This window comes from Melanerpes formicivorus, unplaced genomic scaffold, assembly GCF_026170545.1.
Source record: "Melanerpes formicivorus ecotype bairdi unplaced genomic scaffold, bMelFor1.0.p_v2 SCAF_8, whole genome shotgun sequence".
Taxonomy (NCBI): Eukaryota; Metazoa; Chordata; class Aves; order Piciformes; family Picidae; genus Melanerpes; species Melanerpes formicivorus.
This window is the reverse complement of record NW_027142360.1, coordinates 27369544-27397363: the sequence shown is the minus strand read 5'-3', so window position 1 is coordinate 27397363 and position 27820 is coordinate 27369544. Positions and strand designations below refer to the sequence as shown.

General features: G+C 53.5%; 2 protein-coding genes and 1 long non-coding RNA gene across 8 annotated transcripts; 1 reads left to right on the top strand and 2 right to left on the bottom strand.

Moving 5' to 3' along the window:
• Window positions 1-1635: 1635 nt before the first annotated feature.
• SOCS2 (suppressor of cytokine signaling 2) lies at window positions 1636-6832 on the bottom strand. 3 transcript variants are annotated; one of them, XM_068142830.1, is made up of 3 exons: window positions 6693-6832; window positions 4517-4800; window positions 1636-3692 (listed from the first exon to the last, which is right to left on the bottom strand). In XM_068142830.1, the coding sequence occupies exons 2-3, from the start codon at window positions 4659-4661 to the stop codon at window positions 3244-3246; spliced, it is 594 nt and encodes a 197-aa protein (XP_067998931.1). In that variant the 5' UTR covers window positions 4662-4800; window positions 6693-6832; the 3' UTR covers window positions 1636-3243. The 3 variants fall into 3 exon arrangements, with proteins under 3 accessions (XP_067998931.1, XP_067998933.1, XP_067998932.1); XM_068142832.1 differs by lacking the exon at window positions 6693-6832 and adding an exon at window positions 5362-5378; XM_068142831.1 differs by lacking the exon at window positions 6693-6832 and having other exon boundaries at window positions 4517-5002.
• A 141-nt stretch (window positions 6833-6973) lies between these two features.
• LOC137443268 (uncharacterized) lies at window positions 6974-25929 on the top strand. Of its 3 annotated transcripts, XR_010987839.1 has the most exons (5): window positions 6990-7044; window positions 14440-14509; window positions 14844-14916; window positions 16678-16747; window positions 24893-25929. It is a non-coding gene; the product is annotated as an uncharacterized lncRNA (long non-coding RNA). The 3 variants fall into 3 exon arrangements; XR_010987840.1 differs by lacking the exon at window positions 14440-14509 and having other exon boundaries at window positions 6974-7044; XR_010987838.1 differs by lacking the exon at window positions 6990-7044 and having other exon boundaries at window positions 13055-14509.
• On the bottom strand, window positions 19262-26950 carry MRPL42 (mitochondrial ribosomal protein L42). 2 transcript variants are annotated; one of them, XM_068142835.1, is made up of 6 exons: window positions 26867-26950; window positions 24739-24900; window positions 23780-23843; window positions 22595-22679; window positions 20977-21140; window positions 19262-19408 (listed from the first exon to the last, which is right to left on the bottom strand). In XM_068142835.1, exons 2-6 carry the CDS (start codon window positions 24818-24820, stop codon window positions 19363-19365), a joined length of 441 nt encoding a protein of 146 aa, XP_067998936.1. In that variant the 5' UTR covers window positions 24821-24900; window positions 26867-26950; the 3' UTR covers window positions 19262-19362. The 2 variants fall into 2 exon arrangements, with proteins under 2 accessions (XP_067998936.1, XP_067998935.1); XM_068142834.1 differs by lacking the exon at window positions 26867-26950 and adding an exon at window positions 26553-26638.
• Between the last annotated feature and the right edge of the window lie 870 nt (window positions 26951-27820).

Below are 27820 nucleotides of genomic sequence, written 5' to 3'. Positions count from 1 at the left end.
ACAGGCAGCGTTTGGTGACTTCATTCCTCACCACAGCAGCTGCTTGGGGTCACTTGCAGCAGTCACTTGTCACTGTGCTAGCACTCCTTGTTTTCAGCCTGTCATTTGCCCCTGCACGTTGGAGAACCACCAACAAAAAGACTAACAAGACCACCAGCGGAACGAGCTGTGCTCTAGCTGCCCTGTCTTGTTCCTCAGAGCTTGGCTCTGCCCTGAGGTTGCTTTGGCCTCCAACAGTAGGCTGCCAGCAACCAGTCATAAATCAGTTCTTGTGTGTACCACACAATTGTCCCATTGCAACCCAAAGCTCTCATCCTCTCATTGGGATTTGTGATTTTACATCCCTAGAACAGGGGCTAGCCTTAAAGGACCTTGGTGGAACATGTTTGCCACCAAGACCCCAAGTGGATCACAGCTGGACAGTGGATGGCTGTGTCTAGAAGCGCCCAGCAGCAGCAGATTGGAGCATTTCTAACTGCATCAGAAGTTGTGCCATACAGCAGCTCTCTCACCTCGAGGTAGAGCTAAGCAACAACTGTGAGAGAACGCTGATGAGAATGGGTCCACACCTTTCATGGGCACTGCTCACTGGGAAAGGTCCCAGTGTCAGGGTGGCAGACCCTAGCAAGACAGGTGACCAGCACCGAAGAAGGGAGTGGTTACAGCAGGTACCTGGGACACGAGAGTGCTCCTGGCCTGGGAGCTGGAGCGTGGTCACTGTGTTATGTGAGAAGCTTCAACAACCTGCTACACCTTGTCAAGGCATGGGGACAACGTTTACACCACAAAAGCTTTTGTTTGCTTTTTCAGCAGAAAAATCCTTCCTTTGCTCTACTAAAGCTTGCAGTACAAATGGGGAGAAAGAACAGAAGCCGGGGAGGAGGTGGAGGAAAAGCCACCTTGGGCACGGAGACCACAACAACTTAGCAGATGTTTGCCATTCCAGGGGACCATCTCCTCTGCCTTGGGTTCTTGGTGTCCTCCTTGTCCCCACAAATGGGCTCCTCAGTTTGGCACTGGGAGTTGAAATCCAACAAAACAAGCCAGTCAGTGCCCCATAGCTTGGGAGAAGGGACAGAACATCTCCACACTGCTACAGAGCAGGTCACAAGGAAAACAAGAAGAAAATTGTACACTGTTATTTCAGCCTGGGCAGGGCTGGATTGCAGCAAGTCTTGACACTTCTTGTTCAAACGTTGGCCTGTTTGTTCTCATGCAAAAGCAAGCTAGGGAAGGAGTGAAATCTCTGAGATGGTTGACTGAGGATGAATCTATGTCCTCATTTCTGTCTTCACTGCTCTCCTGTTACTCTCCATCCTGAATATTTCTTCTGTTAAATACTTTCTGTTTAGTCTGAGGAGCAGGTGTTGAGGGTCTTAGTCCCTTCTTGCCATTCAGAGGACTGCTGGAAGAGGAAAGACAATGCCCTAGGAATGCCCAACGCCAGGAATCAGCAGGCACCCTCTAAATCACTAAGCTGAACATAATCCAGATATGCCTTTGAGCAGCACCACAAAGGCAAAGCCTCACCAAGGGTGTTCATCCTCACTGATGCACCTGCATTTCCTGGAGTATTAGCTGGGAAATGATCTCTGATTCCTGAACAGCAGCAAACCCATACACACAACCGGCAGATTGTTGTGCAATTTGGCTGACTTTATTGAGTAATAGTCTGAGAGCTACAGTGGTGAATGAGAGGAAAAGAAACCCAAAAACCTTCCACAAACAAACAAACAAACAAACAAATACCCCAAAACAAACCCAAAGAAACAAAAACCCCAAATGAAACAAAAATCCACCAAAACCCAAACAAAAACCGAAGGGAAACAAAACAACCAAAGAAAAGCCAAAATAAAATAAAACAATGAAACAAAAGTAAAAATAAAGCAAAACTACCAACCAAGAGCCAAAAAATGAAACAAAACAACCAAACAAAAGGCAAAATAAAACAACCAAACAAAAGGCAAAACAAAACAATGAAACAAAAGTCAAAATAAGACAAAACAACCAAAGCCAAAATGAAACAAAACAACCAAACAAAAGCCAAAATAAAACAAAACAATGAAACAAAAGTAAAAATAAAACAAAACTATCAACCAAGAGCCAAAATGAAACAAAACAACCTAACAAAAGGCAAAATAAAACAACCAAACAAAAGCCAAAATAAAACAATGAAACAAAAGTAAAAATAAAACAAAACTACCAAAAGCCAAAATGAAACAAAACAACCAAACAAAAGTCTAAATGAAACAAAACAATGAAACAAAAGTCAAAATAAACCAACCAACCAAAAGCCAAAATGAAACAAACCAACCAAAATGAAACAAACCAACCAAAACAATCAACCCCCCAAATGAAACAAACCAACCAAACCCCCTCAAATTCTATTTCCCCACATGTTGGGAAAGAGGCTGAAGAAAAAACATTCTACACTGTAGAAGACAGCTGCTAACTGCTGATATCCATGTTTTTGACATTGGGAATGCCTGCAGAGTAACAGCCCTAAAAGCCTCAAGCAAAAGAGGCTGGAGTAGTAATAACATGGATATATCACCACTGGGAAGATGTGAAGGTGTTAAAGACTCTGGGATACCAGGCTGGTAGAATCAGCAACATACTGACTGGATTGTGGCATTTCTCCTTAAGGTCAGCTTGTAGAGAACTTGGGGAGGAATCAAAAAGAAAACCACAGAGTGTTTTCAACTGATTGCTTACAGTACTCCTTTGCTTGCAGAAAAGCACAAGAATTAGACTTCAATAAAAAATAACTACATGTTTGCCTTTTTTCTTTGACTGGATTTGATTAGTTGCATAACTTTGGCAAGATTATCACAGTGTGATCCAGTTAAGCTTTCAGGAACACCAGCACCACGTTAATCTTGGAATCGGACAAACACCTCTGAGCAGTCCTGCAGTCCCTCCCAGTCCCACCAGCTAGCCTTTGATAGTTAGTGCAGGGTTTGATGCCACTGACAAAGCAACACAGTCTGGACAGCTTCCTGGCTTCTTCTTTTCTCCTTGAAGAATGAGAATGCCACCTTGTCGAACCCCCAGGGATGCAAGCTGGGATTATTCTACATAAAGTCTCCCTTTGTAGCATCTGAAATCAGAAAAAACTTTGCCCCAGAACCGCCACTGTTCTGACAGTGAATTCCACGCCGAGTTGTACAACTCAGTTCTTTGGCCGGCTTTAGGACCTGCATTTAAATGCCACTCTTCATCAGAGTCCTTGAGAACAGCCATTTACACCTGGTACTGGTACTCCCTCAAGTACTCTTTTAGTCTTGTCGGTAAGGGCAGCTCCCAGATCTGGTTGGTACATTTGTTGATCGTTACTCTGCAGCGGTGTTGCAGCGATGGAGCAGATGTGTAGAGAGGTTTGTTCAAGTAAAGGTGAACTGTGCCGTTGGAAGGTGTTTCAGTTCGGTCCTTGCACATGAGGACATAGTACTCGATCAAGTGCACCACGCTGTTGAACTGTTTAAGCCTAGATCTGACACAAGTGATAGAGTCCAGCCTAAACTTGCCATCCTGGTATTCTATCCGTAGGTTGGTCGGCCCTGCTGATGTTTTTACCGAAATAGTCAGCAGATACTCTGAATGTGAACTGTCCCTAACCAAGAAGGTTCCTTCGGGGGCATCCTGTAATCTCTCTTTGGCTTCAGCAACAGTCATGCTGCCCCAGTACCATCCTGTTAAAAGAGGAGACAAAGACGTGGGGGTTGTTTATTCCCATTTGTCGGCTGGTTTGAAAAGCTACTCTTTGGCCGACAGATTTGTAATAAGCCTTTTCCTTTGTTATTTGAAAGCTGGAGTCCTGCAGGCAGTGTACATTATTATTTCCTATTTAAATTCATTTGCTTTACCATGCGGCTCGTCCTGTCAGAGCCTTGCAGGGCACTCTTCGCATTCACATCCACGCAGACACACGCAGGAAATTTCCTGCGGCGCCCTGCGGGGCTGGCGCCGAAGGCAGCGACCCCACGGGAGGCATCCCGCGGCTCCGCGCCGCGCACACTGCGGGGCCGGGGCTGCGGCCGCAAGGCAGAGCTGCCAGCCGCTCTCGGTCAGTCTCTCGTAGGCTGCTGCGAAGGGAGCCTTGCCCTAGCAATCGGTAGCAATCGGAAGGAAAGCAACTTCGGCAGCGTGGCTACGGTGCCAACGGGAAGGCGAAGGAAGACAAAAGCCCTTCCCTCCGCCGGCGAGCGGAGCGCAGGTACGCCGGGCCGGGAGGGATGCGGCGCCGCGGACTCCTCGACCGGCGGCAGCGCCCGGCCGGCGATCCCGGCCTGCCACCGGGGCGCGGCGCTGCCGGCGCGGGCGCTGCTTTCGCTTCGGCCGCCGCCGTCCCCCGCCGCCGCGACCCCGCAGCGCCGGGCGGCAACAGCAAGCGTCGGCCGCTCACCCTTCCCCGTCCTCCAGGACCCCGGCCCGGCGGGTAGCGGCGAGCCGGGCACCCTGGCGAGCGCCGCCGCCCCGGGCGCTCCCCGCTTCCCGACCGGCCGCCCGGGCTTACCTGCCCGCCGCAGCTCCTCCATGGCCTCGGCCAGCGGCGCCGCCTCACGGGACTCCTCGGCAGCAGGCGGCGCTGCCCGGGGGTGCCCCCAGCGCTCCCGGGAGCCCTCCGCGCTTTCCAGGGACCCGGCGGAGCGCAGGGTCATGGAGGGCGGCGGCGGCGGGCGCGGCCCCGTTCGCACGCAGGTCGGAGGCTGCCCGCTGGGAGAGGACTCCGCTTCGCCGCCGCCGCGGCACTCAGCACCGCGCCGGGCGCATGGTCTCGGCCCCCGGCCCAAGCGCAGCCTGCGAGCGGGGAGAGAGAGTCGTTAGCGGCGAGCCCCAGGAGAGGCGCTCCCGGCGCAGCCCCGTGCCGTTCTGGCGCTCCCGCTTCGGAACTTCCCGGCATCCAGAGGAGGGACCCGAGGCGAAAGATCACCTCCCGGCGGAGACGGGAAGGGAGGGACATCACCTCCCGGCGGAGAGAGAGCGAGGGAGGGAGGGACATCTCCTCCCCCGGCCGCCCAGCCCTTCCCCGGCTCCTCTCCGCCGGGGGCGAAGCAGAGGCAGCGCTCCGCCAAGGTGATCTCGCTTTATCGCAAGGGCAAGCCCGCAGATGCGCCGCTCCCTCGGCCGGGGTAGCCAAACCCTAGCCGGCAGCGCTGGGGAGAGTGCGTTTGGGAAGGGGCAGGTCGTGGGGGGCGAGCCGAGCACGTAAAGGTATGGGGTGGGGGGTCTGTAACCAAGGAGCGGGGCAGGTCCCGGGCCGCACGCTGCAGCGCGTACGAACGGCGCGGCACGGCACGGCACGGCACGGCACGGCACGGCACGGCTTGCCTTTCAGTAAGGTCATTCGATAGGTCGTACCTCTAGGAACGGGAGCCCGGCGCACGGCAGGCTCTGGGAGCGGGAACGAACCTCCCCCGGGCAGCGGCGTGAGCGAGCGGCTGCGGGGAGGGCGCGCAGGCAGTGCGCGCAGGCAGTGCCGGCTCCGGGGCTCGCTGGCCTCTTGGGTGCGGAAAGGGGCAGCGCCGTGAAGGGCGCGATATATTTAGCGCGGGGCAGGAAATGTGCGTTTCCCGTTCCATTAAATGCTGATATTGTTAAAAAAAAAAAAAAAAACAAAAAGAAAAAAGGAAAAAGAATCTTTCCGCTCGGCTGAAACGAAGAGGAGGGACACAAAGAGCCTCTCGCTGCCGCGCCGGGAGCGACACGGAGCCGGGCAGCACCGGAGCGGGGGAGCCCAGACGGCCGGGCGCGGGAGGTTCTCCCAGGGAAGATGCGGACCCCCCCAGCCTGTGCTGGCGCCCCCGGCAGAGCCCAGGTGCGCGCGGTGCCGAGGCGGCGCCTCCCGTCGCAAGAGAGGCGGCGGAGTCGGAAACTTTCCCAAATTCAACTTCAGCGGCAGCTGATAGGTTGCTCTGCCGGGTGCCTGTCGCAGCAGAGGCGGCTGCCCCCCAGCAGAGCCCAGCCCCGCGCCTCCCCGGCTGCCGGTTCGGGGCCGGGCGCAGGTGCGCTGCCCGCGGAGCGGCTGCGGGCGCGGGGCCGCCGACCGCCAAGCCCCGAGCGCAGGTGGAATCCGCCGGCCGCCGCTGCCCGGGCGCGACCCCTTGCGAAGAAGGGGGAACGCCGACAGCGCCTGGCCGCCGGGTGCTGCCGCCCGCGGGAGCTCGGCGGGGGCCGGGAGGGTGTGCGAGGCGGTGGCAGCCGTGAGCTGCGGCGGGGACGGGGAGCGCCCCAGCAGCCTGCCGCCGGCTTCGGGGGAGCCTTCATCCCGCCTCGCAGCAGCCCTGTCCCGGGCGCAGGGCGGCTGGCTGCCCGCTCTCGCGGAGGCGCAGGGCAGCGCGGGAGGGAGGGACGGGGACGGCGGGACTCACCCAGGCGCGGCGGAACGCGGCGCGGGGCCGCCGCCGCTGCCGCCGCCTGAGGGGGGGGGCGGTCAGGTTGCTCGCGCTGCTGGCGGCGCGGAGGGGCCGCGAGGGCCGCGGCAGCGGCAGGCGCCGCCGGGGAGCAGCGCCGGTGCCGCGCGCGGGCAGGCAGTGCCGCTGCCGGAGGAGGAGGAGGAGGAGGATGGTGCTCCTGGGAAACAACACCCTCCGCTCCCTCCCTCTCCCCGGCGCGGGCGGTCTGTTCGCCTTTGATTGCGAGGCGAGGGCATCCTGCCCCCACCGCTCCCCCTTCCCGAGATGGCTACATACAAAGGCTGCTTTCCAGGAACTTTCCAGGAACCGCATCATGTGACAGGACCCGCTCCGGCGCCTCCACCGCGATCGCGGCCAGCCGGGGCCGCCGCACCGAGCCGCCGCCCCTGTCACGCCGGGGCAGCGCTCGCCTAAGCCTTTCCCCCCGCCGGGCCCACCCGCCCTTCCTCCTCCCCCTCCCGCGCCCGCCGAGCCGCGGGGGACGCGCGGCCAGCGGCAGGTCAGTGGCCGAGGCCGCTGAGGGACCGGCGCGCGGGCGGCCGCTGGAGCGCGCCGCCCCGCGAGGCACGGCCCCGCCGGCAGAGGCTCCAACGGCCGCCCGCGCGCGGGCCGCGCGGCACCTCCTGAGGTAAGCGCGGGAGCGCGAGGCCCCCCCCCCCCCCTTCTGCCCCCGGCCGCCTCCGCCGCCGCCGCCGCAGGATGAGGGCAGGGGGGGGGGGTGCTCGGCCTGTCCGGCGCCGGCGGCCGCGGGCACCTGAATGCGGCAAGGGAGCGCGCCCTCCGGGCCGGGAGCGCGGCGGGGGCCGCTGCCAGCAGCTCTGGTGCCAGGGACTTGGCGGCGGACTGAAGCTCCTGGGACACCCCACCCTGGTCTCCACCCCCCCACCCCCCCCTCCCCATTTCGCCCTCGGGCACCGAATTCCTCGCTGCTGCCCACAGCCCTTCCCCGCCGCTGGGCGCGCCGATCCGCCCCCCCGGCCCTCCGGTAGTTGTTTTGTTTTAGGGATTTTATTTATTATTTTTTAAAAATAATTTTATTTTATTATTTATTTCATTCTTTGTGTATGTAAAATCGCCCCGGGGCTGGTTTGTCAGCCCAAAGAGTGACCGCGCCGCGGGCGCTGCTCGGTCGCCAGCAGCCCTCCCAGGCTGGCCCCGGGGGCGGCCTCTGCCGACTTGGGAACGGAAAGGAAAGGAACGGGGGGGGCGAAAAAAAATAGAAACCGAGGAAGAGAGAGGAAAGAGAAACAAAGGAAAAGTCTCCCGATCAGCCTCAGCCCTCCCCTTGTCCGCAGGTCAGGTCCCCCCTGCCCGTTCCACGGCGGCGTTAGGGGGGGAGCGCCTGGAGCAGCAGGAGGGTTCAGAGGTGCCTGGAGTCCTCAGGAAGCAAACATAGTGAATACATAGGAAATAATACCAAATAATCGCTTTAAAAACCCGGGGGGAGCCTTTGTTATGGACGAGAGCAATGAATATGTATCAGGCTGGATGGTTTGGCTGCTGCCCGGCTCAGGCACCTGGGTCCTGCCCTCCAGAAACTCCTCAAATTCAACGTTTCTTAAAAAAAAAAATTATATCGATATATATATTTAGAGATAGTTCAAGATTTTTCAAGATAGTTCTTGAAAACTTTTGTATTAGGTAGTATTGATAATTTTTATACATCGGGGGTGAGTGCAGAGTATTGCAATTAATAGTTCCCTTTAAATACCACATTTATATTTCTCTCTCTATATATATATTTTTTAGTTAATTAAGCAGATTCATCTGAGGAAAAAAAAAACAAAGCATTACTTTGCTAAGTGAATTGGTCACTCTGGTTTAATCTGCTTGCAATGCTTGGGTGCTTTTGAATTGAATTTCTCCAGCTGATGGACAAGGGTGGCTGTAATCACTGACACACTGCAGATTTAAAATGAGGTCTGAGGGGGGACAAAAAAGAAAAGGGGAAAAACACCCCACCCCAAACAACAAAAAAACAAAACCCCAACCTTGGGATTTCTTGCTTAAGCATTCTCAGAAATGCATTAGAACAGTTTAAATCTTGAAGGTCATTACTGTTCCTGTTTTCCTCGGTGCAGTCTCAGACCCAGCCCTCGGTGACTTCGGTGCAGTCCCTACTGATTTTTCGTTGTGTAGCTGCGGAGAGGAGGCAGGATCTCTCTGTCTCCTTTGCAGCTCAGTTAACAGCTCTGCCAACGATGCAAGGTCTTGCATAAAATCTGATTTACTTTTCCAGTGCTGCACGGGCTTTGCTGTGTCCAGGAGAGCAGCAACAGCAGCACAGAAAAAGAAAGGGAAGGCAGGTCTGTTTTTCTTACTAAAATAACTTTGTGTATGCACATGCAGACACAGAGCTCTTCCTCAAATTGAGGTTATTTGGAGATGATAGTGTTCAAATTAGGGCTGTTCCTTTAAAGTTCCCCGCTTCGTCTGGGAGAAATGGAATGCATCTTGCCAGGCTGCAGAGCTGCTTTTGTACAGCTTTGCTCGAGAGTTCTCCTGCCCCATGTTATTTATTAATGGCATTTTTATGTGGATAGTATCTCAAGACTTCCTTTGCTTCTGCTCTTTATTCATCACTTGAAGTCATAATAATTTGTTTCTGAAACCACAGCTAGCTGCTCTAAAAGCAGAGAGAGGAAGACCCTGATTTATGTGGTGAGCAAGAAACAAGAGCAGAAGAATGTAATAAATGTTGCTTGCTTATAACGTGATATTGTTATGAAAGAGGTAGCATAAAACATGAAATAGGCAGTATAGCAGCAGGGTCCCAGCTGAACACAGCTCTCTGAGTTTTATTTATGTATGAGAAGTTGGTGTCTTTTAAAAACGGCCCTAAAGATCTGATAGATTTACAAGAGTCATGAAAATCCAACTCAAAAACTGCAAATCAATCTCTAAGTGCTGCTTTTGGCACCTCTCGAGAGTGCTTGGGTTTCCAGTTACCTTTATTCTCTGGCAGGAGGCTTCCGTCAGCACGACAGGGCTGGGTGGCACGGGTTAGCAGCTCGCTCTTTTCCTCCAGCAGTGTTAGTGAGCTGGGCTCCTGCTCTGGCTGGGTGAGCCTTTCACAAAGGCACAGGGAGAAGAGGGAAAAAAATCAGGAGTGAGAAAAGGTGATTAAATTAAATTACTTTGGGGATTATGGGTCACACGTGGTGCAGGAAACTACTGTAAGCTACTTTTTAGCTTCTCTAGCATTAGGATGTTTGATAGCTGTACTCTGCCTTAAGTTTGGGGCTTTTTTTGTGGGGGTTTTGTTTGGGTTATTTTTTTACTGTACAAAAGTTATAGTGGACTAGGAGAGAGATATGGAATGGAGCAAGAGAAAAGAGGACTGATAGCTTAGCCTTCCGTCGGGTGAGCACACTCGGGCTCTTTAATTTGCCACGTAACAGACAGCAATTCTAAAGAGAGAGGCTGAAACGAAGCAGAAAACTCATTCACCACATGGAGATTTGAAATTTGTATATGCAGCTGAAACCAAGTCCTTGCTTGCCTGAAGCCTGTCCATTTGGGGGACAAATAGTGTCTGTGTGTACAGCCATGGGTGCTCCTGAGCCGGTGTTAGAGATGTATCATCTGACCGGAGGTGAAAGGCACAAAGTTGAGGAATCCCTTGATTTCTTTTCCAGCTTCTTTATGCTGTGGGTGAGTGCTCTGCTCTGGGCAGTGTATCATCCACACAGCCAAGCTTTTCAGTTGAGATTTATCTTGGTACTGAAACCCTCAACGTTAGGAGCTGTTGAAAATCCCAGGCAGGATCTCTTCTCTGCCTGAGCTGCTCTCGGACAGATAGGTGCTTAAAAAAAAAAGAGGAGGGGAGGGATGAATTGATTTATTTACATTTTGTTTCTCACTTAGCCAAAAATCCCTTTTGTGACCAAGGAGGGAGGTAGCAGGATTGTGACAGCAGCGTGAAGAGCCTGCTGCTAGAAGTTATTTTCACTTTGTTCCTGAAAAGTATTGCCAAATTTGCTGGAGAGCTAGCAGGCTGAGTTATTTATACAGCAGGGCAGGAGCCGGGGGAGGGGGGCATGCAGTTTTGGCCCAGCTGATGTTGCTCAGTTTGCTTTGTTTTGCTGCAGGGGTTTATTGATTGGTTTAGCTAGGCTTACCCAGCTACCTGGAGGGATCCAAGGGGCCCTCCCTCGCTCTCCGTGTCCGTACTTCCTGGAGGTGCCGCGGAGATGATCCGTTATCCCTGACATCCCGTTGGGTCAGAGAACATCCACTTCAGCTGAAAGGCCAACTATTGCTTAGCACATATCTGTGTTTATTCAGCATATTTTGACAGCTGTTTACCTGACCTGATAGAAATTACAGCCTGTAACTGCCAGGCTTCCTCCCTGCCCTGTGATCATCTCAGTGCTTCTCAAGCAGAGAGAGGAGAGCGCTGAGCCTTCACCTCAAGCAAATGTAGAGCACGTTCCTCGTAGCTCCACACCACCACCGAGGTGAGCCCTTGGAGGGTTTCTCACTCAGCAGGCAGGAGGGAGGTTTGCTCATTTCACAAAGAGTTCCTAAAACATAATAAATGCAGCAGAAAGCCAGCAGCTGTCTTCATAAATGGAATGGCTCTGCTCTTTCCAGCTGCCTGAGGAACAGAATGTTTTGATGAAATAAATTAGGTGGTATACCCAAAAAGTGGACTCTCAACCAGCTGCCACCTTGTTTCCTGCTGGTTTTATCTATTCAGATGTGAATGCTTTGTCTTTCTGGAGAATAGGTGTGTGCTATAGGAGAATAACAGAAGCTCAGGGAATAATTCAGCGGTGTTCTGACAGAAAACCAGCACTTCTCATTTAAAAGCAAATGACCAAGAGGCAGCACTAAGAGAGCAGTACTTTGAAACAACACCCAGGTTATTTTCTTTCAGAGACAGTCAAGAAAGAGAAGGATCATTCCCTTTAGTTCAGAGGACAGACAGTCACTAGCAAGCACGAAAGGTGGCATTTAAATCCTTCTCTCCTCTCGTGTGCTTTGTATCTATGCTATTGATGACTCAATAACATCTACAGGCCTTGGCTGCATTAAATATCTTGAATGAAAAACTTCTACAATCTCTCTAGTTCACAATTTAAAGTCAATCTAAAATGAAAATAATATGCCCGGACATGGTGAGGCAAAGGGCACCAAGCATGTATGAAAAAATAGAACCTCCACAGTGCAGGTTTTGCCTTACACTGTGTTGGGCTCCTTTACAGCCAGCAGAACTCTGGTCTGCCTCTTTATTATTCTGTGACTTACCCAGTTTCACTCTGTCTAGAACTGGCTAAATACTGCTGAATGTTACCTGAGAATGCTCTGTAAATATTTGTGCTTTGACAGGGCTCTTTTTCCTGTCATGCTTTCCTTTTTGTGAGCAGGATAGGAAAAAGAAAGACTCATGGCATGAACCCCTTTGGTAGCAGTAATTTGAAACAGTTACTGGGAGAATACTGGCTCTGGAGTGCAGCAGGCAGATTGTAATGTAAGATGCTGTGACCGTGAGGGTTATTTACTTGCTTTTCTTCCTCTCTTTTTGTAAGGAGAGAAAGTGTCTGTGTATCCGAGCAGGAGTGTGTGTGTGTATACACCCAGAGACCTCCCCGTGTCTGCAGGCAGGCTTTTGGAAGGCCTGCAGTGGGGGAGAAATGGACACTCTTGTCTCTGTGTGTTAGAAAAATCCTAGAGATAGCCCAGCTGAGAGCACTGTGAAATCTTACATTCTTGTCCCAGATGCTGCCAGGAAAAACAAGCCTTTTAGGCCTGAGGAGGCTGGAGATGTTTTCTTGCCAGTTGTGAGTCCTACTTCTCAAAGTAAAAGAGAGAGAGCAAGTAATGTCTGTGAAAAAAAGTTTCCCTGACAGAGGCTTGTAGGCAGCTCTCCTCCCTCTGCCAATCCATAAGCAATCAAAGTTCTTTTGTCGGCCCAGAGTCGGCTCTGAAAGGAGCAAGGGAGATTACCACAGGTGATGGAGTGGCCATCTCCAGAGGAGAGAGTTTTCAGTGCAAAGTGAAAGGAAGATGAAGGAAAAACCCCTGGCTTGTATGTCTCTGCATAAATGGGCTCCATCAGAAGAAGATTAATTTTAAATGACTGTTCTACTTCTTGCATTAAATATGGTTAAATTCACCCAGAGCTATTTGGCCTTGAGGATGGATTCCTACAATTAAGTGTTTATGATTGAAAGTGCTGCCATGGAAAGCAGACAGATGAATATCATTTCAGGAGTACTGAAACTCATTAAGTGAGTTGTAGAACCTTTTCCTGGGCATGCGCCACTTTTACATTTCAGACTCAGGCTCTGTCAGATTGCAGCATGAGGCCTGGAGTGCTGCTGGCTGCAGGAGTTTGAGTAGCAGGCTAATCCACACAGACCTACATCTGTGCAGTTTCAAACTCACAGCCCGTGGTGTGTGTGTGTGTGTGTGCTGCTTTTCAACTGCACTTGTCAGACGAGTGTGTTAATTGTTAGTGGCAGGTAATGAACTTAACCTGCTCCTGAGGTGCTGCCTGCTTGTGGCTCAAGATCCACTTGGCTGCTTTTCCCCTCTGCAGCATGAAGAGAGGCTGAACGTGCAATGCCACACAGGTCTGAGCAGTGCCAGCTGCCAGCTGCCTTCCCTCTCTTCATTTGTGCCTGGCTTTGTCAGGAAGGCCCAAGGCATCATCCTCTGCCTGGCTGCCACCTTGGGAGGATGTCACTGAAAAACAGGACAGACAGACTGACTGGCATTTTGGGGCTCAACAGAGGAAACAGACACAGGGCTGCTCTTCCTGCTTGAGGAAAGAGCATGGGTCCGCAGCTCCCCTTTCTTGGCACTGCCTGCCCATTCCCAGGGTTGCTTTCCCCTCCTGTGGGAAGCTTTGCCAGCTCTGTGGGAACTGCAGTAGTAGGCAAAATGGGAGAGGCTTCTTGAGACAGTTGCTGTCTCCCCCTGTGCTGTACCTGAGCCGTCCCTCCCCGCCTCTGCCGGGCTGCTGCCAGCAGAAGGGATGATAAATGAGCACACACTTCCTAAACAACCTCTGCTTTCTGCTCCGTGTGTGAAGACCAACCCCAGCTCCAGCTGCGGCCCGAAGCTGCAGGCGCTCAGGAGCAGCTTCTTGAGCTGTTTTGTCATGAGGTGGCAAATTCTGTCACAGGGTGGGGTGAATGGTTGGGGATGAGAGTAGTAACTCCCTCAGCCATCTGATTTCAATCCCTTACCATATGACTGGAAGTCCTTAGATGCCCTCTACTGCCGTGTACCAGAATTAACAGATGGCTCTTTGTAAGCAGCCTCAGATTGGCTGAAGTTTATTATCTCCCTGCCTTTGTCAATGGGTGGAGGAGGGGGGACGATACCCATAATTACTGCAGACCATGCCAAGTCTCTTCCACAGTGTGAGTTTGGGCTAGACACCATTGGTGCCTCGCAGTGCTGCTGCCCTGTGTTTCAACATTTGGAGGGTGCTATTTTTAGCCTTCTTCTCAGAGCCCAAGTCTCGGATAAATTATCCCTCTGGGAAAAAAGCTGATCCAGAAGGATGCCTCAGGCACAGCAGCGTTTCCCCCCAGCTCTGCAGCCCCCCACACGCAGTGGAAGGAGGCTGCAAAAGCTGCTGCTGTAGATCAGTCTCTGTTCTGGAAAGGAATTAAAGGATGCCATCAGATCTGTCATTTGCCTGAGACAGATCAGCAGGCAAGAGTCAGTCTCTGAAATGGAACAAGAGTGAAATGTCTGTCCCTGGTTTGTCTGTGTTGTGACAGGTTTTTGTGCTGGCAGGCACAAAGCACTCTCAAGGCAAGCAGTTAATCCTGCAGGGAGTCACTACGGGCTCTAGGAATCAAGTGTTGCAGTTGTGCTTGAATGTGAGCTGGGCTGCTTTTCTCAACCCAACAATCCCACCTTCAATTCCCCAGCCCAGGTTCCTAGCACTGACTTGGCTGAGGGGGTTTGCTCCAGGGGAGAGGAGTGGCCACGTCCTGTGTGTTTCAAAACATGCCTAACCTTTCCTCAGGACGCTCTGCAACTGCTCCTTTTACCCTAGGTGGCTGCCAGGGGTGTGACAGAGAAGCAGGCAGGGCAGGAGGGAGGGGAGCTTGCCAGATCTGCTCCAGGTAAGTGAAGGGGACACGTGCAGGGGACAGGGAGAAGGGGCTCTGCCAGGCTAGTGAAAGGATGCAGCCTGGGCTCATGGGAGGGGTGAACTTTCACACTGTGATTGCTTTCCCCCAGCACAGTCCTCTGCTCGCAGGGACACTGCTCTAGAATATGCTACTCAGATTTTCCAGGAGCTTTTGTAATTCTTCCAAAGGAACAGAAGTCCACAGTGAAATCTTGTTGTGAATGAGGGCTTTGTTCTGCCAGGCTGTTTCTGGAAACACCTGGCTCTTTGTTAACCACTGCACAAAAGGCTGAAACACGAATTCGTTCTTGTGCTTTTGTTTTCAGAGCCTCCATTCCTTCAGCCTCTCCTTTCTCTTCCTCCAAGACATGCAGGAAGCTGCACAAGTCCTCCTGGCAGGTGGGTACTTGGTGGCAAAGCTGTGAAGCCATAGCAGTGCCTATCAGCTGGCAGCTTCATAGTTTCATTCAGGGTTGGAAGGGACCACAAGGATCATCTAGTTCCAACCCCCCCTGCCATGGGCAGGGACACCCCACACTAGATCAGGCTGGCCAGATCCTCATCCAGCCTGCTCTTAAACACCCCCAGGGACGGGGCCTCGACCACCTCCCTGCACAACCCATTCCAGGGCTTCACCACTCTCATGGTGAAGAACCTCCTCCTCACATCTAGCCTGAATCTCCCCACCTCCAGCTTCATTCCATTCCCCCTAGTCCTATCACTTGCACAGCTTGGGCCCTTGCACAGCTTTTCACTACAGCCAGAGTCCCCCCCCCCCAGTTTCTTCTTGTTCTTTCAAGGGCATTCCCCACCCCCATCCAGCAGGGAGTGGAATCCTCTGTCCAGAGAATGTAAATAGCAGCTGTTTCCACTCCATTTGCATTCTTATTCTTAACACTTCCCAATAGATTCTTTCTAGCAGCTTTCACAATCTAGTCAAAATTCCTCCTCAGTCAGAGGTACTGGGGAGATGTTAGTGAAATGCCTTTGGGCTGCCTGGTGGGAGAGAGGCAGCAACAATGAAATCCCCCAAACAGCTGAGCTCTTGTGCTTCTGAAGGCAACAAATTGAAGCACATCTTGGGCTGAGAGCACACCAGGTAAGGAGATGGACTGTTAAAAATGTCTGTGCTGACCTGCTGGAGTATTTCTAGCAGGAGGACTCTGTCACAGGAGTGCAGCTGCAAAGGGGAAGAAAGGCAACCCAAAGCAACAGCTGGCTGCATGGAGCTGCATGGAGCTGCATGGAGCTGCATGGAGCTGTATGGAGCTGCATGGAGCTGCATGGAGCTGTATGGAGCTGTATGGAGTGAGAAGCTTGTTTGCTGGTGGCATTTGTGTTTAAATGAAGCTCCTGTGTCCTGGGAAGAAGTGAAGCCCAGCCCCTTGGGTTTTCACACCACTGCTCTCGCCTGTTGGCACTTCACTAGGCCTGAAATGGAAGCACAGCATTTTTGCTTAGTGATGCCTGAAGGATGATGTTGAGAGTTGTGTCCTCTCATTGGCTTGCTGTTGGTTTCTTCCCCTCCAGAAAACTCTGAAAGCCTTTCACCTCATTATTTTGCTAAGTGACTCAACTACTTGAGATTTCTTTGATCCTCTGAAGGCTGAGAATTGCAGCAGTGACATTTAGTGACCTCTGCTATGGTTCATTTACTGCAGTGTGGACAGTTGAAGATGCTTGCTCTCGAATCCAGGGGGGTTGAGTTACAGACATGCACTTTTTCCTCTGCATGTTTGCTCACCCAGAAGCAAAATCCTTTTGTTTCTGCAGGAGTCTCAGCTGGGGCATCCATCCAAACTGGACTGGTCAATCTTGTTGATTCACATTGCTCAGAGAGCAGTAATTACCTGTGTGAGCTGCTGGGTTTGCATATCTGACAAGCCTGTAGCAGACTCAGTCAGGCTTGGTAGTCTGAACAAAGAGACTCTGAGTCCAGGTCATCTGTAAAACCAGTGTGGGTCCCACGGACCTGATTTCAGAGGGCAGGCTTGTATTTGAAGCTTACATCTAGACCTAAAAAGTCCTTGATACAAAGAGGCATTGCTGGGGAGAGCTCCCTGCAGAGCAGACTCCTATATTCACCCCCCCTCCCTGAACTCTTTTCTGTGACCCCCCAGACCTAACATGTCATTCTGATGTTCTGTGTCTATCCCTTAGCTTGGAGTCTCTGAACGTCCCTGGAAGTGCCCTGCAGCCTGTGAGGATGATGCTTTCCTAGCCTGAAAGGGTTTGTATTCCATGTTGGGGGATGTGGTGGTGCTTGAGGGTGCACAGCCAGCCTGACCAGTTCAGAAGAGCAGGAAGGTTGAAGTCCAACAAGGAGTGACCCTGGGAGCGGGGCTCGGTGCACTCTCCCTCCAGAGCTGTTGCTTTAAGAGAGGGCAAGGTGGAACAGGGGAAGGTAACAGAGGTGTGGGGAGCAGCAGCCAGAGCCTGAGCTTGCTCCCCAGCCTGCAGCAGGAAGGCTGTGCTCAGAGGGGCCCAGAGTGGCCATCTCCTGCAGGCCTGGGGAGTAACAAATGAAGCCAGATTGAAACCAGTCGAGACTGAGAATTACAGAATGACAACAAAAGCCCAAAAGTGATGTGGTGAAGCCACTGCAGCCCAGCTGTCAGCTAACTGCAGGCCAAGGAAGACTTTTGCCAGGCATTAGTTTATGATTCAACTGAAATCCTCAGTGTCTCAACTGAAGCAGAAGGCAAAGAGCACTGCAGCAGCACAGCTCTGGTCCAGCAGAGCTCCTGAAGCAGCTGACTTCTGCAAACTGTCTAAAGAAATACAACAGAAATGGGAGAGATGAGAAGAGCCAGCAGGAGCTGAGAGGCTGAGACCTGTCCATGAGAGCAGAAACCTTCATGGTGTGGCATTGGTCAGGAGGGGTTTGTGCAGCAGGGTTATACTGCAAGTCATCTGTTACTTGGGTTTTCATCCTACACGATGCAGTAGCCTACACTGAGTCACTTCTCAGTGTCCATTTAAATTGCCCATGAGACTTTGATGGGTCAGCTGTCACTGGGTTTGGCAGGAGAGCTGCTAAGCCCCAGCCCTGCCAGGCTGTTTCTTTCCTGTGACACCTCTCCTTTTGCCATTAGGGAGATTCTGCTCCAAGGAACTGTAAACTGTGGTAGCAGTTTGCTGGCCTCATTTAAGTGTTCCCTGCCTCTGACTCAGGACTGCTTGTCCTCCTGACAAGCAGTAAAGCCAACTCTGAGCACAACTGTTTGCTGTATTTCTCTCTTGATGGTTCAGAAAGGCCAATAGGCAAAGTTGCTCAGTTCTGTTGTCCATTCCAAGCTCCTGTGCTGCCTCTAGGTGCTGAAAATCTTAGGGATGTATTGTCACTTCTCACCTGTATCATGGTACTTAATAAAGTGGCACTCCAGGCACCATGCACTGCAAAGTCATTGACCAAAGATGTGATCTGGGCCCTGCAGCTTCCACCTTAGGATGTACACTGTCCTAACTGTGGTGAGCTTTAAGTTGGAGGAGGGCAGGTTGAGACTGGATATTGGGAAGAAATTCTTCTCAGGGAGGGTGGTGAGACTCTGGCACAGGCTGCCCAGGGAGTTTGTGGATGTCCCTCCCTGGAGGTGTTCAAGGCCAGGCTGGATGAGGCCTTGAGCAAGCTGGGCTGGTGGGAGGTGTCCCTGCCCACGGCAGAGGGTGGGAACAGGATAATCTTTAAAGTCCTTTCCAACCCAAACCATCCTGCAAACAGCTCCAGTCACACCCAGTGGAGCCAAGAGCAATGCAGTGGTGGCTTCAGATAGTAGACTTGCACTGGAGCTGCAGAAATGCTGTGCTCCAGTGCAGCAGCAGAGCCAGCAGCTGAAATTCAACAGTGAAGAGAGGAGAAGGCATCTCTCCTAGAGGCAGGGCTGAGTAACTAGGGAGCAGGAAGGGAGGGATGGGTGAGGAACTGCTCTCTCCATTATGGGCATGAGGAACTGAAGCACAAAGACATGAAATTGTCTCACAGATGTGCTGGCAGCTGGGTCCTATTCACAGCCACTGTTGGCTCATCATTGTCCAGACAAGGGGGGTGGAGCTTTTTGTTTCTTCACAGAATGGTTTGGAGTGGCAGGCAGCCTGGACATCCTCTAGTTTCAACTCCCTGCCCTGGGCAGGGATGCTTTCCACTACCTTCCACGGTCCAAGCAAAGAGGCAAGTCCTGCAGAAGCACCTCTGCCTCCAAGCCCTTTCAGACCTCCCAGGGAGTTTCTTTCCAGACTCAATGACAGAGCAGCTCAGGCACGCCTCTCGGTTTAAACCTGCTGATGCAGCCGAAGCCTCTCTGGGTTCCGACAGACACAGTTGTTAGTGGGCAAGGCTGCCGCCTGGCGGTACTGCCGGGGGCGTGCAGAGAGAAAAGGCAAACCCCCGCTTGTAGCACACTGCCTGCCTTTGGCAGTTCAGCTCTAACTAGAGGAAGGGCAGGAAGTTTCTTTTCAGGAGCACATCAAGCTCAGCTAGCTGTGAGTTAAATGGTCAACACTGGAACACTTGGCTGAGAGAGTTCCTAATGGCATGCTAGCAAGCAAAGCCCCAGAGGACTTTTAGAGAGGTATTAAATCAAGCAGTAAGAGATCCTAAGGTTACAGTACCCACAGCAGGCAGCCTGAAACGCTTCACTCTCAGGACCACTTCAGGTACTGGGAAGTCTCTAAGGCCAGGGGTGCAGTTTTCTTGTCTTGCTGTCAACTATTTAAGCAGAAAGTAGCAGACAAATTCAGTCAGGGATGGGTTAGTGCCAGCAGTGACAGAGCTGCCAAGCACCTCTGCCATTGTTTATTGCCAGCCAGGAGCAGCAGCAAGGTGCTGCTACCACAAGGGCCTCTTCACTAGCGGTCCTTGGGAGGGTTAGGATTCCTGCGCCTTCTGTGATACCTGCAAGAGAAAAGGGGCTGCAGTGAGTGCAAGCTTTGGAGTCTGTGGTTCTCCTGACCCCCCCTGCCCTGCTGAGTGGTCTGGAGGTTACACAGGGTGCAGGAGCAGAAGCCAGCACCCCTCATTAGATGCCCTCCCTGTCGTTGGTGGGGTTACATAACGCTGCCTGTTGCTGCTGCTGCATCTGCTGCAAGCAGGCAGTGATCCAATCAGCTCCCCAGTGACCAGCCCCCCAGCGACCAGCCCCCCAGCTGGAGCTCCCCAGCTGGAGCTACGCAGGCTGCTGCTGGTGGTGCTTAATCCTTTGTCTGAAGTGCATTTCCTTACATGGCCAGCTTTTCCTTTGGATGCAGGGATTGCTACAGAACAGACTTGATGTTTCAAGGAGCTCTGCCTGAGGGAGCATTACACAGGGTACTGACCCCAAGCCCTCCACACCAGCACTGCTCCCTATTTTCCTCTGAACTGCCCCCCCCAAAACAATGGAGCTCCTGTTTCATGCTCATCACACTGACAGCTACCCCTTGGCTAGAGGAGGTTCTACCATTTTGTCCTCTGTACCTACAGCAAAAACAGTAACTCAGAGGTTTTCTGTGGACAGAATAAGCCCCAAGTGATCTGCCTGTATCAAGTCTCCACAGCTGTAACTCAGCAGCTGCCAAAGGGCATAACACAGGGACTGGAATGGAGCAAGACAAACCAGAAGGCCACTTGTTTGCAGTGGTGGAGCTGGATTCATCTATCTCCTCTCTAAGCTCAGCCTCACATCTCTCCTCCCAGCTTTCGGACTACAAGGCACACCAAGGAGCACTTCTCACCTCTATTATTCTTTAGTCTGAAAATCACCCTCAGGTCTTTCCTGAGTTAAGGAACAGACACTGCATGTGTCCAGGCTGCACTTGGTCATGTCCACTGAGGACCTGGGGCTGTTCAGTCTGGAGAAGAGGAGGCTGAGTGGGGCTCTCTCTGACTCCCTGCAAGGAGGCTGCAGTGAGGTGGGTTGGGCTCTTCTCCCTAGCCTCAGTGATAGGAGAGGCAATGGCCTGAATTGTGCCAGGGGAGGCTTAGGCTGGAGATGAAGAAAAATGTCTTTGGTGCCAGAGTGGTCAGGGACTGGCAGAGGCTGCCCAGGGAGGTGGTGGAGTCCCAGGCCCTGGAGGTGCTCATGAAACCTGTGGCCATGGCAGCTGGGGAAGCGGTTTGAAGGCCATGGGGGGGTTGGGTTGCTGGTGGGACTGGATGAGCTCAGAGAAGGCTTTTCCAACCCAATTCTATGGTTCTGTATTTTGAAACCAAAGCCACCAACAAACCCCACAAAAACCCCCAAGAAAAACACCAAAACAAAAGGCCCCAACCCCCCAGCCCTGCAGAGGCTCCCAGAGGGGCAGCATTCCCGAAGCTCTCCCACTCCACCTTCCCCTTACACAACAGGGCATTGCACAGCTCCTGCAGGGGCCCAGGTGCTGGCAGTGTCTTGTCTCCTACGCTGAGGACTGCCAGGCTGAGTGCTGTGAGCACTGCTGTAGCTCCTCCTGCACCCCCAGGGCAGCAGCTCTGCAGACACTTACTGCCCCACAGGGTACCAGCGATGCTTTGTGGTGTAAAACATCTTGCTGAGCTGCTCCATGGTGGGGCCGCTGTCGCTCCTTGGCTCCGCCGTGCTCAGCCGGGCCTTCAGCACCTGGTCAAAGGTCTCCTCCTTGTTGTCCACGGGATCTGGCCTCGGGATGGGCTACAGAGAGAGGACTGCATGGGCTTCCTTTGCTCCTTTTCTGTGAGAGCCCCCCAAGGCCCAGCTCCACAGACACCACTGACTCTTAACAGCTGCCCCCAAAGGAACAGAGTGTCTGCAACTGCAGAGGTGCTCACTGACACCCCCCAAGCACAGCCACCACGGAGCAGATGTCTAGCACTGGTGCTACAGCTGATTCCCCTGCCCCTACAGCCAGCACTGCTGTCATCAGCACTGCTGATCTCATCTTTACCACTCACCAGCTGAATCATGAGCTTCAGCTCCACTCATCCACAAGCACTCAAGGTATTCCTGCTCAGAGATGTATTCAGTGACGACCATCATCACCAAATAAAGCTCTGAGATGATTTATACCTCACAGAACAATGTCACTTCCTAGTTGTTTGTGCATCTGTGAAGACCAGGATGATGCTTCTCAGCCTGAGACTAACTGCTTGCACCCTTCCAACCCATCCCTGGCTTAGCTGCTGACTCCTGTTCCTCCTGAGAGACACAACTGATCAATTTACCACCCAGGCTCAGAGTATTTTAGGGGTTTAATGGGGAATGGTCCAGCTGTAGGACCTCCAACACAAGAGGGACATAGAGCTGCTGGAGCAGGTGCAGAGGAGGGCCACAAAGATGATGAAAGGGCTGGAGCACCTCTGCTACAAGGGCAGGCTGGAAGAATTGGGGTGGTTCAGGCTGGAGAAGAGAAGGCCAGGAAAGTTCATCTAGGCTCACTTTCATCAGAGTAAAGAACACCTTGGCAAGTACAACTGATAGAGAAGAGTTCCACAGTTAAACTTTTGGTGGCATCTCTGAACCCACAGTGGTGAAGGAAATGTGAAGCTATCAACCCAACCCCACCATGGCCACCAAACCATGGCCCCAGGTGCCATGGCCACAGGGCTCTGGAACCCCTCCAGGGCTGGGGACTCCACCACCTCCCTGGGCAGCCTCTGCCAGGCCCTGACCACTCTTGCACCACAGAAATATTTTCTCTTCCCCAAGCCTCCCCTGGCACAATTTCAGGTCATTTCCTCTCCTAGCACCTGAGACCAGGGAGCAGAGCCCAACCCCAGCTCACTGCAGCTTCCTCTCAGGGAGCTTAGAGAGCAATGAGCTCTCCCTCAGCCTCCTCTTCAGGCTGAACACCCCCAGCTCCTCCCCAGCCCTGTTCTCCAGACCCTCTCCCACCTTTGTTGCCCTTCTCTGGACCTGCTCCAGCAACTCAATGTCCTTCTTGGAGGGAGGGGCCCAAAGCTGAGCACAGTATCATCTCAAGTGGTGATTTAGGTGAGCCATCACTCACTTGACAGTGAGGCTGATCAGGTACCAGAAAGTAGCTCAGGGCTTCCAAGTTACAACAAAGATGCTCTCAAGACTCAAAGTTCTGAACTCCTCCTGCCTCCACAGGAGTAAGAAGTAGAGATGTCTGTGTCTGGACTCACCTTTGTGTGCTCATAGGGAATCTCCAGCGAGGGGTGGTAGCAGACAATTGTCTTCAAATCCGAGGTCAGTGCAAGTTCCACTTTGCTTTGGAAACAGACAGACAGACAGACAGACCCCACACAGAGTCCTCAGGAACAGCCATTTCCAAATGCCAGCCTAAAGAGAAGTGCTGAGCAGCCTGAGTGCCATGAAAAGCAGATCTGACCCTGAGGTTTTGACTTCAGATATCTCTTACAAAGGTCACAAAGACATGAGCTGAACTGCCCCTGCCATGCTTGCTTGCTTGGTTGGGGCTCTTCTTGGTTGAGAGGGGGGAAAAAGGCTAAAACCAAGTGTTGAAGGTAACTGGAACTACAGATTGGAAAAACACCTTCAGCACTTCCAATAACTGCACAGAAAAGAGTAGCAAGAGATGGGGACAATGACCTCTAGGCGCCATGGAAGAAGGAGCAGGAAGCCAAGCTCAGGGCTTCCAGCTCTTACATCTCTTAAAAGAGTCACAGAATGATTTGGGGTGGAACAGACCTTAAAGCTCATCCAGTGCCAACCCCCTGCCATGGGCAGGGACACCTCTGCCAGCCCAGGCTGCTCAGGGCCTCATCCAGCCTGGCCTTGAACCCCTCCAGGCAGGAGGCAGCCACAGCCTCCCTGGGCAGCCTGTGCCAGAGTCTCACAACCCTCACTCTAAAGAGCTTACTGTAAATATGATGAGCACAATGAACTAAAACATCCTGCTGGGAGGTTCCTGAGGGAGCAGAACTCTCTTCTCACCTCCTTCCTTCCTAACTTCCATGAGACAGTACACAGGTGCTGAGTTCCTCACTACATTGGGATCATCTTTTGTGGTTCCAAGTCCCCCATGCAGCAGCACAGACACCTGGAGAGTGTCTCAGCAAGCATCAGTGAAAGTGACTGCCCTTAGCTGCTTCTGCTCTCCCACAAGCAAGAGCTGAGTGGCACTGTGCTCAGTGACAGCTTTAAAAGGAGTCCTGTAGGGCTTTTAATGACACTTGTTTGAAAGCACAGCCAGCCCAACTTGACAATGCTGACTGCCATGGTGCTGCATGGGTGCCAGGCTGGCAGGTGATGTGTCTGATGCCATCACATGAGTGCATCAGGGCAGAGGAAGCAGCCCTGGCACAGGCAGGACACAGGAGGACACAGAGCAAAGCAGTCTGAATTACCAGTTGTAGTCTTCAGGGAGAACAGAGTAGGTAGATTTATGGCAAGCATGAGCCACAGCTCCACCTGCAAGACAAAACCCAACAAAACCCCATGAAAACCAGTAATGCCCAGGCATGGGCAGCCACAGCCTCCCTGGGCAACCTGTGCCACTGTCTCACCACCCACACTGGGAATAATTTCTTCCTCTCTTCCAGCTCAAAGCCACTGTCCCTCATCCTGGCACTCCCAGCCCTTGTCTCAAGTTCCTCCCCAGCTCTCCTGGATCCCTTTCAGGTGCTGCAAGGCAGCTCTGAGGTCTCCCTGGGGCCTTCTCTTTTCCAGGCTGAACAGCCCCAGCTCTCTCAGCCTGTCCCCATAAGGGAGGCTCTGCAGCCCTCTGATCATCTTTGTGGCCTCCTCTGTTTGTTAAGTAGGGAGATTTTACTGTAGCCTCTCCTCACCATGTAAGCCTGAACAAGAATCACTAAATGTCCATCTCCAAATAGCCTCAGTGGCAAGAGGGGCAGCATTTACTAGCTAGTTCAGTGATCAAGCAGAGAAGCATCACATCAGAGGACTGTGGATGCTTCAAAAGCCAAGGACACAAAGCAAGGTATCACAGAATCAATAAGGTTGGAAAAGACCTCAGAGATCATCAAGTCCACCTAACACCTCCTGACTAAACCATGGCACCAAGTGCCACATCCAATCCCCTCCTGAACACCTCCAGGGACAGGGACTCCACCACCCCCCTGGGCAGCACATCCCAGTGGCCAACGACTCTCCCTGGGAAGAACTTTCTCCTCACCTCCAGCCTAAACCTCCCAAGGTGCAGGCCTTTAACAACTGGCAGAGAACACAGGATTAAAACCCCCAAACCACTCCCCTTCCCTGCTTCCCTTCCTTCAAGCAGCAGAGGAGAGAGGCTCTCAGGGAACACCTCTCCATGCAGAACCTCTGCAGTGCCAGAGCTACTCACTCTGCCGCGGGGCCTGCTGGCAGGGCGCCGCTGGGTGCGCCCACAGGAGCCTGGACCGCAGGGCTCTGAGGGATGTTGCCATGCTGGCAGCAGAGAGGAAACCAGTCCTGGGCAAGCTGGAGCTCACTCAGACACCATGTCCTGTTTTGTGCAGGATGCCCTCTGAAAGAAAGCAGTTGGACAACTCTTCATGGCACAGGAGGCTGGCAATGTGATTTGCTGAGTAGCTTCAGGGTGAATGGAACCGACGCAGGACATCCTCCATCGTCTGTCAGGCGCCTGGGAGTCCTCAGCAGGTTGGAGCAGGTGACCCTGGGGGTCCCTTCCAGCCTGGCCTTCTTTTTACTTAAGATGCTGGCACCTTAACAGTCAAAGGTGCTACAAACCTTTCTTTACTGAGGCACTCTATAAACCAACATCACCAACTTCCAAACTCTCTCCCTTCTCATGCTTTGTCCACCGCTCCTCCCCCACCTAAGCTTTACATCCTCCTTCCTGCAAGCTCCACAGAATTACTCCTGAAACATGCTCTCCCTCTTCCAAATGTAAACATCACCACCCAGAACCAAAACACAGCTGCTTGTAAGTACCACTTGCTGGAGGACCACACCATTGGATGGGTTGGAAAAGCCCTCCAAGGTCAGCCAGTCCAACCCAACCCCGCCATGGCCACCGGGTGTCTTGAACACCTCCAGGGACTGGGACTCCACCACCTCCCTGGGCAGCCTCTCTACATGCAGGTGGTTTCATCTGTCCCCCAAACCATTTAGAACACCTTAAATATTACCCCAGGTTTCACAGGAGCAGAAAGACACAGAAATGCCTTCGGATTTCCTTGTCTACTGAGCAAAACAAACAGCTCTGAAGAGCATCTTACAGTGATGCTTAGAGGCAGTTGAAAGAGATAAAGAACACAAAAAGAAGGACTCAAGACATCCTTGAGCCTGCTTCACATTTAGCACTTCAGAAGGTCACCAGAAGTGTGCATTTGCCAACTCCCACAAATAATTATTCATCACGTTCTTCACTCGGGGCAAATGCTACTTAAGTCAGTGAGCACCACACAGCACCCACAGAGCTGCTCCTCACTCGTCCCTGGAAGCTCACTAACACACAAAAAGCGTGCAGAACACGGCGGCTCCGCAGCGACTTTGCCGAAGGACAAACTCCAGCCCTTCCTCAGCCTCTCAAGGACCTCCACAGCTCAACGCGGAGCGCTCCCCTCCGTGAGGCTGCACACAGGAGACTCTGACCGGCCAGTCCGCAGCAGGCCCGACGCTCCGCTAAACCCCTCACAGCAAGCCAGCAGTTCCGTTATCAAAAGAGCCTCCTCAAAAAACAGAAGGCCTGAGCGCCAAACAGAGAGGGTTAAAGCCTCCTAGTGTATAACCTCCCTCCCTCGGGCCCACTTCGGAGGCCTACCGTGTGGTTCCCTTGCCTCAGCGGGGTTTACGCTGTCATTAGCTACAAAAGCAAGGCGGGGAGGGCTGCCCGGGGAGGGCTGCCCGGTGCGGCGCTGCCCGGTGCGGCCCTGCGGCCAGGCGGCCCTGCGGCCAGGCGGCCCTGCGGCGAGGCGGCCCTGCGGCGAGGCGGCCCGGAGGCCAGGCGGCCCTGCGGCGAGGCGGCCCTGGCGCTCGGCCACCTGGCCCTCGGCTGCCCGGGACAGCCCGCCGACACGAGGCCTGTCCTGGCGCAGCGCCCCGGCGGCAGCCGCTACCAGGAGGGAACCACCACAGCCAGCCAGCCAGCCAGCCTCCTTCCCTCCCTCCCTCCTTTCTTCCTTCCCTGCCTGCCTGCCTCCCCGCAGCGGTTACCTGTGCCGACTCCCCTCAGCAGCCCGCCGAGAGCCACAGCACCGGAAGCGGCGCAGGGCAACTTCCGGTTCCGGCGGCGCCCGCCCCGCGGCATGCCGGGAGATGCAGTGCGGGCCTGTGAGGCCTACCCCGGTCCGCCTCCGCTGCCCGCCCCGCCCGCAGGCCCCGAGGCCGTTCCGCAGGCGGCGGCGGCGCTCCCGCCTCTGCGGCGTGCTGTCACAGCCCTGCCGCGGGGCCTCGCAGCCTGTGAGCGCTCCTCTGTCCCGTGTGGGGTCGCCCTGGCCGCGCCTGGCAGCTCTCAGGCCTTGACTCACCAAGCAGCCTTCAGCAGGCTCTGCAGATTCCCTGCTCCCACGCCCTCAGTGAATAATGGTTTAGATCTGAGGTGACCTGTGAGTATCTCAGCCTTGTGTTTTAGTCCTGCTCCTGCGCCAGGCACTGGGGAGGCCACACCTTGAGCACTGCCTTCAGTTCTGGGCCCTCACTCCCAGAAGGTCATTGAGGGACTGGAGCAGGGCCAGAGAAGGGCAGCAGAGCTGGGAAGGGCCTGGAGAGCAGGGCTGAGGCAGCTGGGGGTGTTCAGCCTGGAGGAGGCTGAGGGAGACCTCACTGCCCTCTGCAGCTCCCTGAGAGGAGGCTGCAGGGAGGTTGCAGTCAGCCTCTTCTCCCTAGTCTCAGGTGATGGAAGGAGAGGAACTGGCCTGAAATTGTGCCAGGGGAGGGTGAGGTTGGAGAGGAAAGAAAATGTCCTTGGTGCAGGAGTGGTCAGGGCCTGGCAGAGGCTGCCCAGGGAGGTGGTGGAGCCCCCATGCCTGGAGGGGTTCCAGAACCCTGTGGCCATGGCTCTTGGGGCCATGGTTTGGTGGCCATGGGGGGGGGGGGGGGTTGGGTTGCTGGTTGGCCTGGATGATCCTAGAGGGTTTTTCCAACCCAAACAATTCCATGAGGGGATTGGATGTGGCACTTGGTGCCAGGGTTTAGTCATGGGGTCTGTGGTGACAGGTTGGACTGGATGATCTTTGAGGTCTCTTCCAACCTTGGTGGTTCTGTGAGACTGTGATGATCCTATGAATTCTAACCCCAGCTGGCAACCAAGCACCACCCAGCTGCTCCAACTCTTCCCTTTGGTGGGGTGCAGGAGAGAATTAGCAGGGTCAAAGTGAGAAAACTCTTGAGCTGGGATAAGCAGTTTCACAGGCAAAGCAAACCCTGCTCATGGGGCAGAGCAAAACAAGGGACTCATTCACCACCTCCCACCAGCAGGCAGG